Source organism: Triturus cristatus, chromosome 4_1 (assembly GCF_964204655.1).
Source record: "Triturus cristatus chromosome 4_1, aTriCri1.1, whole genome shotgun sequence".
NCBI classification, from domain to species: domain Eukaryota; kingdom Metazoa; phylum Chordata; class Amphibia; order Caudata; family Salamandridae; genus Triturus; species Triturus cristatus.
This window is the reverse complement of record NC_140585.1, coordinates 277,078,999-277,091,466: the sequence shown is the minus strand read 5'-3', so window position 1 is coordinate 277,091,466 and position 12,468 is coordinate 277,078,999. Positions and strand designations below refer to the sequence as shown.

The 12,468-nt window shown below is 44.0% G+C and overlaps 1 protein-coding gene across 1 annotated transcript in view; it reads left to right on the top strand.

Moving 5' to 3' along the window:
* ATP6V0A4 (ATPase H+ transporting V0 subunit a4) overlaps positions 1-11,471 on the top strand; it is a 248,287-nt gene extending 236,816 nt beyond the window's left edge. The window contains exon 21 of the mRNA XM_085652035.1: positions 10,902-11,471. Coding sequence (XP_085508161.1) covers positions 10,902-10,995 — 94 coding nt within the window. The 3' untranslated portion in view covers positions 10,996-11,471. The remainder of the gene's footprint in view (positions 1-10,901) is intronic.
* Positions 11,472-12,468: the final 997 nt, after the last annotated feature.

The following is a 12,468-nucleotide window of genomic DNA, read 5'->3' as shown; positions in this document are numbered from 1 at the left end:
CTAGTGTGGTGTTGAAGGGGTGAAAGAAGAATAGGAGATAGCCTGCTTCTCAGGGCTATAGCTATCATCGGTGCTGCTGTTGCATTGGGACCCAGGAGTACAAGAGACGCACACCACCCCTATTATGGGGAGTAGTGTTTTTGGTCAATTCTGTTTGTTTTATGCATTTGCTCTTTTATAAGTTTTATATTTAGTGTGGATTATAAATTACAGAAAAGCACCCCTGAAACTGTTTTATTATCCCCACCCCTTGCAATCAGCCATGTCCCTCCCGCTTCTCCAATCTTTGCTAAAAAGTTTTGGAGGGGGCCCGACTTCAAAACATTTTGCTTAGGGGACTAAGTGCTGAAATGTTTGAAGACCTCTGCCTTATTTCTTTTTGGTAAAGAATACCTTTATTTATTCACACTAGGATTATAGAAACATAGTCTGTCTAGGCTTTCTGGGTTATTTGATTAAAACATTTCTACAGGTCTTAATCCCTTGGACTGGCTTCCTGTGCAGAAAACGTTTTTAAAAAAAAGGAAATATATTTTAAAAGGATGCTTCATGCTGTCTCTTTATTTTGATACCCCTCCCATCACCCATGTGTCCACCTGTGAATCCTTTTTCCTACCCATCTTGAGAGGCAGCCCCTTGTTGGTTCCCAAAATACGTTTTATTTTAAATCATACTCTGGCATACTAGCCACCTATGAGGGAAATGAGTCTAGACTTCCTGCTGCCCATTGGTGCCCATCAGCCACTGGGGTATGTTGTTGATATTTCTGCATACAGATTTACATCTTTTCGTAGGGAAGGGGTGATTGGTAGGCTAACATTTTGTTTTTCAATGGATTGGTTTAGAGCAGCAATACTCACGCAGCATTGTAACTGGAGCATCTTGAATATTAGGTGCTCTTCATGGAACAGTAATGTGTGGGGTCTGTTTGTGACCAGAGTACAGAAGCCACATGGTGATGAGGGAACATGTAATTGAGAAGGGATTTAGATAGCACACTGTCTACCTGTTTTCACAGTAGGAGGCCCAAGGGGAAAGTGTACTGGACAAGTGGTGAAGCTGGTATTGAAATCCAGGTTTCCAATCCAGTAATTTTTCACTAATTGCCGGTCAAGTTTTGAAGCTGGCACTGGAATCCAGATTTCCAATCTAGTAATCTTGGCCCGGTCACATCACATATGCTATGTTTGCTCAGTACAAACGATAAGTCCTTGACAAATGTTTGTGCCATTCCAGATGCATCTGTCTGACACGTCAGAGGCAGCAAGGTAGTGCAGAGTTGGCATGAAAATGAAATGTTATATATAGGCTACAGTGTGTATTTACACCATACACATATATGCTAAAAAACAAACTGGCTGCACGGACCACCACTCTGCTCTGACTGGGCTGCAGTTTAGAAGCACTGCAGAGACTTGTAGAAAGCAGACGCTCTTTATTATGTAGGTCAATCTATTGTTATAGATTAACAAGTCCGCCTTTGCTGCTACATGATATAGTTGCTCGCTTTTTGCTGTTTGCACATAATCTTTGTTCAAGTTTTTAATTGGCCTCATACTTGCACTTTAAAACTGATGGAGAATCATTTTTACTGAATTTTAAACTATAAAACATAATTGATTGCTGCTTATTTACGGGGGACGGCTTCCGTGTTGCCTTGAGAGCCGCCATTTTTCTGCTCGGTGGCGGTCTAGCGCTCAGGCACACGGGATTATTTAATGTGCGCTGGTCGGGCGCGCAGCGGACGCGCGCAGCGGGTGCGCCAGGGGCGCACCACGGGCATGCCAAAGGCGCGCACAAGGCAAGCCCGTCTGCGCCCGTCAGCATCCGTCAGCGTCCCGAAAGCGTCCAGCGCCAGGCATGCTCTCCGCAGATCCATGTCGTTGGCGGCTAACAAAGGGTATAGTCGGGGGGGATCTGTTATCATTACGACCCGCTAAATGTTTATCACCTTCCAGCTGGGATGTCGGCTCTGCTCGGCGTTTAGTTTGCCCAGAATGTCATTTCCATCTGGGCGCTGGTTTGGAGGGGTCAGAGTTCGGTTATGCCCCCCCACCTAAAACTAAAGATCGCCCTTTTATCAGAGCCGGCCTGATCAACAGCAGGTCGCGGGTGAGACACTATCAAGATATTTTTGATCTTATATTGGATCACCAGCTGGATCTCCTTTTCATCACGGAGACCTGGCTGAATGTCTCTTCCAATCCCATTGTTCAGATGGCTATTCCACTGGGCTTCCGAATCTCTCGGGCGGACCGCCCTAGCGGCAGGGGGGGTGGTGTTGCTATTGTGTATAGAGATGTGTGGGATGTCTCCCAAGGAACTAACATTATATTGGGGCAGGGCGAATTCTTGGATTTTACCATTGTTTTTTCGGGCCATTTTACGTTGGGCGGGACATTGGTGTATAGACCGCCCGGCTCTGCGGGTCCCTTTCTCAACTGTCTGGAGGAGGTCATTGTTCCTCGAGCCCTGCGTTTTTCCCAATATCTCTTCCTGGGCGACCTTAACATTCATCTAGATCAGACGTATTCGGTAAATACTCAGTCTCTTCTAGATTCTTTGGATTTAGCCCAGCTCTCCCAATGGGTTAGTCACCCAACTCACTGCGGGGGCCATATCCTAGACCCCATCTGCTCCAACTTCCCTATCCATATTGAGAATCCTCTTCCAGTTTCCTGGTCAGACCATTTTCTCTCCTGCTTCACGTGGCCACTGGGAGAAGAGGCTGTGGAGCACCAGGTTAATTCTCGGCCCGCCACTGCTAAAATTAATCCGGCTGCCTTCAAGAATCTCCTTGAAATTTCAAAGATTGCTCTTCCGGCAGATTTGAGCGGGGCATTGACCTGCTTTACGGATTGGATTGAGCGGGCTGTGGGTACTCTTTCTCCCCCCTCATGCCGCCATTACGTGAGGAATACTCCATCTAAACCATGGTTTTCAGCCGAACTAAAAATGCTCAAGCAACATTGTAAAAAGCTTGAACGTGGTTGGCGCGTCGATTTTTGCGCTACGGCAAAAAAGACCCTTAGAGAAGCCCTGAAGGTGTACTACCTGGCCATTAGAAAGGCCAAAAGTCTCTATTACGCTGATCGCATCGAGTCCGCTAGTAATAACTCGAGTGAAATATTCTCTATCGTTCTGAGCTTCATGGCCCCCAAGGCTATGACTTCCAAACTCCCTGCTTCTGCCGCCTGGTGCGAACAGCTGTCAAATTACTTCACTGATAAGATACGGGCCATTCAGGGGACATTTGCTGGCCAGAGCCTGCATTTGGACGTGGCCCCTATAGTTGCCCCTACGCTGTCTGCCTTTGCCTCTGTTGATCTGTCAGAGACCCTGAAAATTTTGAAATCTATGAAATCGGGGTCCCCTGCGGATCCGTGCACAGCCAGATTACTGGCCTCTACTGCCGAAGTGGTGAATAACGAGGTTAATTTACTTATTAACCTTTCCCTTAAAGAGGCAGTTGTTCCTTCGGAGTGGAAATAAGCCAAAATCCTCCCATTGCTAAAAAAAGCCCTCACTCGACCCGGGGATTCCAGGGAACTATCGTCCTATTTCTCTGCTCCCCTGCCTCGCAAAAAGTTGCGAAAAAGCTGTTAACAAACAGCTCACTGACTTTGTGGAGGGGTCCAATCTTCTTCATCCAGCCCAGTCAGGTTTTAGAGCTGCCTACAGCACAGAGTCCGCCTTGCTTGAGGTCTCGGAAGCTATTCGCGAGTTTCTGGACTCGGGCGGTAGCGCAGCCCTCATAATGTTGGATCTGTCGGCAACGTTCGACACTGTCCCTCATGCTCTGCTCCTGACCCGACTAGTGGACATTGGTGTCACTGGACTAGCCTTGAAGTGGCTGGAATCTTTCCTTGAGGGACGGTCGCAACAGGTCTGGTTGCCGCCGTTTTCATCTCACCCGCAGCCGGTTACCACGGGAGTTCCGCAGGGGTCCTCTTTGAGCCCCCTGCTGTTTAATATATATGTTACCCCTTTGGTCCATCTGGCGGAGGCACGAGGTGCCAAGATTGTGGCATATGCCGACGATACCCAGCTTTTGTTCACCTGGGGCAAATCGGATTTTTCCACCGTAAGGGTGCAGGAGTGCCTGACAGCCGTTTTTCAATGGCTATCGGCGGCTCAACTAAAATGTAACGAGGAGAAGACTGAAATCCTCCTCTATGTTAATTTTCCCCTTCGTTTTAGGGAATTACTTTGGCCTTCTGACTTTCCCTTACCCTTGTGTACAGGACTTCCAGCTAAAAACCTAGGGGTCTGGTTCGATGAGCCGTTGTCCTTCTTAACCCAGATTAAAAAACTGACGGGGAGCTGTTTTGGGATACTTAAGTCTCTCAAGAAATTTCTTCCACTGCTGCCAAGATCAGCGAAGGAAACAGTGGTTCGGGCTCTGATCCTTTCCCGGGTTGGCTATGCCAATGGGCTGTATCTGGGCCTCCCCGATTACATTTTTTAAAAATTGCAGGTGGTCCAGAACGCGGCAGCCCGGTTGGTACTGAACATTCCGGCGAGGATGAGTATGGTGCATCATCTGCGCACGCTTCACTGGCTCCCGATGAGAAAGCGTGTTGAGTTTAAGGCCTTGGTGATAGCTCATCGCGCTTTATATGCTGGTGGTCCGCCATATCTCAGGAAACGCTTCGCTTTTTATGCGCCTACTAGGCATTTGAGATCGTCCTCTCAGCTGCTTGCAAAAATTCCTTGGGTGCGCCTCCAAAGAATGGGGGGCAGATTTTTTGCTGTCAGGGCCGCGACGGCCTGGAACTCGCTTCCCGTTTCTCTACGTGCTATTAAAGAAGTTAGTCAGTTTAAAAAACAGCTCAAACTTTCTTGTTTTAATTTTCCCCTCCCTGGATCCTTACAGGCTCGCACCGGGACACTCCTAGGAGTAGCTGTGCGCGTTATAAAAACTCAATAACATAACAAGTCACCCCTACAGTGCACGTTGGAAGTCCGCAGGGCCGGGTGCTTAATATATCAAAAAGCCGCACACTATATATTTAAAATAGAGTGCACGCGCAGTGACTACATTTCCAAAAACAGGTTTTACAGTATAGGTCAGCAAGATTCCACGTGAACAGACTTAACTACTGATGGTGTATGGAGACAAGGCTGGTATTTACACAGCGCAACTTTGGCATAAACGCAAATCTCCACTATATCCACTGGGACGCACCTTTATCTCAACCTGAAACTAGATTCATAAATTCAGCAATATCTCACTGACTGCGAAGCAGCATTTACCCCACAGTAACAACAGAGAAGGGCGATTTTGCAACCATGAAGAAGCATTATCAAATTAATAAAGTTGCAATCACAAATCAAATCAATTATACATAAATCAATAGTCACCTGAATACAAGATGTATGAGTATAACCCATGCAATTCAATTCAGCAAGTGAAAGTACGTGGTTTTAGAGCCAGCATATGTAAAGTTAACGTTCCTATCCCATGAAAGGAAACTACCTAATGCTATGCTAAGATTGTGGGTAAGTCAGGGGATTTAGAAGCCTCAGGTGTCAGCTAATATAGCATCAAAGTTTTGAACCAAATAAAGGTTCCAATCTTGAGAATGAATATCCTATTAGCTCTAGAAAGTAAGTGCATAAGCAAAAATATAACAAGCATTGGGTCTTGAGAGAGTGAACGAGACATCCGCCTGCACACACAGTTAAAACAAGGAATTTCATCCAAGTGATACATTTTACAGATTCCCACAAAGTAAGAACCAATCAAATACCAGTGTTCCCGCTGTACTTGGTGTTGGCCTCCTTCTCACGAATAACACAAGGCCAGCTTCTTCCATCATTGTTGCTGCATTCACAATATCCTCCTCTACCTCCCATCCTGTGCAGGAGCTGAGAAACATCCTCAAATCAATTACTTGCAATAAACATGATCTTAACACAGAAAGCTAACAGAAACAATTGTTAAGAAGAATATGGAGACTCCATGCCTGAAATGAAGAGAGAGTTATGCACAGCAAGCAGAAATACAATGTTTACCTTTCAAGATGGAATCAGGGACCTAGGTCCACTCATGTCAATGTTAAGATGCACCTATTCTAACTATAGTTAAACAAAAAATTACAAATCACTTGCTGTTACAAAATCTAACTGTAAAATAACGTGTGCACACGTGAGTAACGGTTATGCATGTTACAGATCAACATCGCATTAAGCTCAAATATATAATGGCTACACTGCGTAACCAGTATAATATATATCTTCACCAGGGAAAATGCTAGCAAAATGTATTTTCCATTCACTTTAAAAAAATGTAATTTAATGGTGAAATTGGATTTTGGTAGCCTAAATGGAAAAGTAGCTTCATATTGTTCTTTGCGCAGCCGGAGCCAAATCTGGCTTAGAACCCGTTTTGAAATCTATCTCACCTCTAGAGGCCCAATACAGATTTCTAGATGGAGTTAACAATTCTGCCCAAATGACCTCTAGGGCCTGTCAACAACTGGCTACTTCTTAGGGATTAACCATCCTGGAGAGGTTCAGGAACAATTGTCAAAACAAAGCACTGCCTTCACACTACCTCTTTTCATTGCAATGTGCCAAATGTGCTGCCAGAATCTGGTACCATCCCTGTGCCCTGCTAGACTTTCTTGCACCGGTTATATCAGTTGTAAAACCAGTACTTCACTCTGACAGAGGGAGGAGACCTCATCTAAATAGGGGAGTGATTTAGGGAGAGTCCATTCTGATGGGAAAAGGGAGTAGCCATTGTGGATATAGAGCTTCTGGGATTTTCTTTTTTTACAGTGAAGTGAAGAGGAAGTGCTGCAAAAGGAGGTAGGCATAAGGTGACAAAATAGATAGCATTGGTTGGGTGAAAATCATCTCCAAGCACTGGTGAATGTACAGAATGAGACTGGCACCTGTCCGCCTCCTCAGAACATTCCTGGATATGGTAGCACTGTACCTCAGGAAGAAGTCCCTGTGGGAAGGAAAGGGAGTAAAGGGCTCCTGGCTGCGATCTAGGAACTGCAACAGCTCTGCAAATGACCGGTGGTTGCCATTAGGTTTACCTACTCAAGAGGCACAAGAAAGCACCCTGACTCTAAGGCTGATCAGTGACGACTGGATTTTGATAGAGCCCTGTTCAATGAGCGATTTGTTGCCCTGATGACCTGAGGGTTGCAGGAATGACTAGGATGAAATGTCCTAGCAGTTGAAGAAAAGTGGAATGTATTCAGTTTTTCCACCGCCTAAGGGACAAGGTGCTCTTTCTTGACCATTCAGGTCTCAACCTCTCTTTTTCCTAAATTGGTTGGGGAATTACTGTTATGTTGTTTCTTGACTTTGAAATTGTTGGTGATACTTGAAATTAACTCACAGTTTTCTTTGGAATTGCCAGTTGCTTGCTCCATAGCTACCATGGCTTAACTAAGGTTCATTTAGACTGTGTTCAGACCTAACATGGCTGTGTTTATTAAACTGGTGAGGGTTCTCCCTTTCCAAATTATTAACTCAATTTCTAACATTATCCATATTACAATATAGAAATGAATATAGGATCCTGTAAATCTAGATTCCAGCATACCGTGGTCTATGACTAGAGCGTCAGCCAAATGTATAGTAGCTCATATGTCAGACTATGGGACTGGAGAAATTATGTGAAGACAATTCTCATGGACAAGGATGGACTCTATACCAGAGAATGAGACAAAGTACTGAAAACATCCCTTTCCATCATTGTTCGCCAATCCCTTTTCAGACAATTGTATCTTGACACATAGAATGAAAAATATTTCAGTGATGGTGCAGGCATGGAACACCGTGAGCCAGCTGCAAAAGATATTTACTCCAGCCCAACCAATGTCTGATATTATATAAGGAGGAGTAACTGCCAAATTTTCTTTCCAACCGAAAAGTGTCAATGTTTGCATTTTGTTACAGCTAGGCAGAGTACAACTTCAGTCAGTATGGTGTTGGAAGGATGATAAATGTTACAGAGCAGAGTTTTCCATGTTAGGGACATGTTTTTCTTTGGAGACACAGAAGCAGAGTCTTGATCACCGATAACAGTGTGGCATTGGCTCTCAAAATGAAAATTTGAGGGATCATCAACATTTTACAAAGTTACACACTGACTGGGTAACAGGTCATGGTATACATCCCATTCATAGCTGCTCATTATAGAACATACCTCACCAGACCCCATCTTCTCATATTGGACAACTAATCTTAGCCTATGACAGTTTAATCCACAGACTATGATTCTCTCCAATACATTTTCTTCCATCCTACCACGCCTGTTTCTCTTTGCACCAATCTGTACCTTTTTTAAACAACTTTATTAAATAATTTTAACAAACTCTTAGAGCTAGGTGCCTGCTCACGTTTCATTCAGAAGTATACAGCATCAGGCGTGTCGATTCAATACAATAATCTTCGCTACTTAACATGGGTACAGGTTCAGTGTTACCCCTGTGTAAGGGAGCAACCGAAAATAGTCCCATTTCCAACTCACCACTGTTTGTTCCAACAGAACTTGAAGCGAGCACTTGCAGCAAGAAGTTCAAGTGAAATCAGAAGCTCGCTGGAGATCACTCCCATTCAGCCATCAGGCACACTAATTCTGGGGCTGAGGTACTCTTGTATCCCTCTTAACATACATGTGAAAAGTGGACCATCCCTTGTCATTGGAAGGAAGAGTATCTCTACTCGTGGCGGTAAGCCACTCTATTGTCTAGACCGCCCATACTTTGGACCACCACATCCCTACTGTTGGCAAGGTCGGGCCCCTTCATCTCTGGGCCACCACCAGTCGGTCTCCCCGAAGTAAGCAAGCCAACAGGTTGTTTGCGGGAGAAGAGAGGGAGCTCTATCCATCATCGTCCATCAGGCCCAGTAGGACCACATGTGGTGTCATCTGTATTGTTATATTGGTTATTTGGTTAATGATCTCTAATACCTGTGACCAGGATGAGATGATACAAGGGCAGTCCCACCACATATGCATGTGAGTACCTTTCAACCCACACCCATGCCAGCAATCCTCTTAGTTAGAGTTGATCGCCTTGAGTTGAACTAGGGTCAAATACCACCGAAGCTTGACTTATAGGCATTGGCCTTGTGTTGCAACTAAAAGAAGGAATTTTAATCCCCCTCCCTCCATATCAGGATCCAATCTGCCTCTGTCTTTTCGAGGCCGAGGTTATCCGACCATTTTTTGGTGTAAGTGAGGTCTGATAATGCAATGGGATTGTCTAGTCCTCTATCGAGTCAAGATAGCATCTTGGCTGCATCTCCTTCAGAGAACATATTCTCAATCTTTGTGATCTCTCTCTCGCCTCAAATTCCCAGACAACTGACTGTCAAAACCAGTGTAAGAGCTGTGCCACCGTGTATAGATCTTTTGGTCAAAGCAAATAATATATCGCTGCCTTTTTAATTAAGATCTCAACTCCTTTGAAAAGACCACACATAACTGATACTCATCAGTAGTGCATCCATAATCCTCCAGTCAGATTATAGTAGTTCACTAGCAGGTGATACATCTTTCTTTCTTTCTTTCTTTCTTTCTTTCTTTCTTTCTTTCTTTCAATACAATTCTCCTCCTAGCAGACAGCCTGCCCAGCGCTGCCTGCTTTGAACAAATCACACCTCTCAACTCCAGACCACACGTATTGTATATTGTAAGATGCTTACAAAGGATCACTTTCATTCCAACTCAAAACTTGGACTCCTGTTAATATTTACCAAATCGTACATGTTAACACTGGATCGCACTTCAGGTCACATATTCCACACCCTCACCAATAATTTGCAAGAGCAACTCCAAAGCTGATAGCCCCACAACACAGGCCATGGGAGTGATAAGTGTTAAGACCTGGATGTCAGCCACAGTAAAAGGCTAGCCCAGGCCCCAGCCATCCTCTTTATGATTCTCTTATCAGCCCCATTTTCTTCCTGAGATCTTCCCAGGCCCCTTCCTTGTGACCTCACTGACTCAAAGAGCACCCTTTGAGATGTACAGGGGAAGCCTGGCTCCCCCCCCGCTCCAGTTTGTGTCCCACCCAGCTTACAGGAATGCAGCAATACAGAAATCTGTCTGGGGGGATTTCTCCACCTCATGTTTCACCATGCAGCTCTAGGTCTCCCAAAATGGGACCCACAGTCTGCTATGTATTGTACCATCCACATTCACACATACACCCAGGGCATTTATATAACCTCCACACACTGCACAGCACGGTATCCATCATGTACTGTACCACTCATAGGCACACATACATTCAGCACATGCATTTACCATGCACGCACTGCACAGCACTACATCCTCCATATAGTGTACCACTCATAGGCACACATACACCTAGCACATGCACTCACCAGTCATGTACTGCTCAGCACAGCATTATCCTGGTATTGTACCCTTCCCAGACACATACAACCAGCACAGATACACCACTCATGTGCTGCACAGAACTACATACAAAACCGATGTATGCTAAGGATGAGTTGAGCACACAGCAGCAGAACTTTAAAACTGTGTGAGCCTGTAGGCCTCAGTCCAGTGACAGGTTAAAGCTTAACGCCTGGTGAAGGCAGTATCCTCCCACCACTATGAGGGTAGCGCCATGGGTGCCCCTGCCAGTCCAACAAGAATGCAATATGTGAGACAGGCCTGTGCATGGAACATACACATGATCTGCATTTGCCGATGAGAACAAAAATCAGCATAGGGATCCAGACATCAGTACAGTGGGCCCTCAGGGCAAGGGTACAAGTCGATAACCATGCAGAGAACTTTTCCGTCCCAACGCACATATGTTATGGAAGTAAAATCAAATCTCCGTCAGACCTCCATAGAGGTGAGGCCTGTTAGAGGACCACAATCCTAAAGTTTCTTCTCTTATTTTCCTCAACAGGGTGGAGTTCCAGAACAAGTTCTATGTCGGGACTGGTTATAAGTTTGCTCCATTTTCATTCCAAGCAATCCTGGAAGGTTCTGAAGATGAATAACCTTACAGCAGCTGCAGACAATATCCTCCCCATAAGTCATGTTTTCATTTGAAGTATTCGAGCCAGTGATTTTACGGGATGCCTCTCCCTCTTGAGGTTTGTTTGGGGCTAAGGCTGGTGGTCCAGGTGGGGTAACAGGAGGAGAGAGATGATTAGTATCCATGGCACAGCAGAATTGAGGGTTTACATTCATGACATGACAGTTACTAATTGCAAACAGTGGATCATTTCTGGGGATTTGTGTGTCCTTTTGATTGACATCTCAAGATATTGTGTCATTTAAGATGCAAATCAAGTCTGTATTTTACTTTGGATGCTCCCACTTTTACAAATCATTCGACCCCCAATGCTTTTGAGTTAGCAGAAATAAACTAGTGGAATTTGTCGATGCTTGACATGGCTGCGGCTACGCATTTCTGTACTTTGTTTAACTTGAAGCAACATCAGGAAACCATTAAATCAATTTGTAAGTACAACTATGAGTTCAGTTTGTTTTGTGGGAAGAAGATTTTAAAAAAATGTATTTGTCTTTCAACTTGTGTACTCATGTACATGTGCGCGCTCTATAGCACTGCCCTGCCACATCTGTGCAATTATTGGAAATACCATACTAAAGAAACACTTAATGTGAACTCACTTTGAAGAAATCTGTTTCTAAAATTGTACTTTACATTACAAATTCTCTCATACAAACCCAATGTAATGATTTCCCTTGTTGGGAAAAGACTTTTCACTCTTCCTTACCAAAATGAACCTTGACCTTACTGCTAGCTCTATCCTACCCTTTACACTAACCCTCCCTTGCCCTTTTTGAAACACTTACCTCTTTATAAAATGGAATACTGGAAAATATATTGTGTCATTGTTATTTGTTTTTACTGTAACTTACAAAATTAACTTGTTGTTTCCACTTTTATTCATTGCATTTCTGTTTGAGTATTTATTTAGAGAATATTCTACATAATGGCACATTCTCTTTTTAGGCACATAATCACCAACCAGCAAAAACATTAATAGTAAACAAAATTCAATAAAAAAAAAACTGAAAAACATTGACTGATTTCAATTACAACTTGGCAAAACATATTTATTGTGAAATATATATATTTTTAATGCTTTATTATATTTTACAGTATTCCAAGTGCCACTTTCCTAACTTTTAACTACTGTATGCAGCGACCCCCTTTCCTTTTCTTTCTAATTTCGTGAGCCAAGGATATAGCGATGTGCCTGGAACTATAAGGCTCAGCGGGGTTTCACTCGGACTGTCTAAAGACTTCTATTGAATTCTTATCTATAAGGTCATTTATTCCCCAACATATTTTAATTTGATTTTTGAAGACAGACTTCAACAAGGCATGAACATGCGCCCATGGCAAGCGAGTAAACAGTATGGGAGGGCACAAGTGCAGCATTAATCATTTCATTATCATCATTACTGTGCTGGGGACACAGAGGCAAGCAGTGGAAATC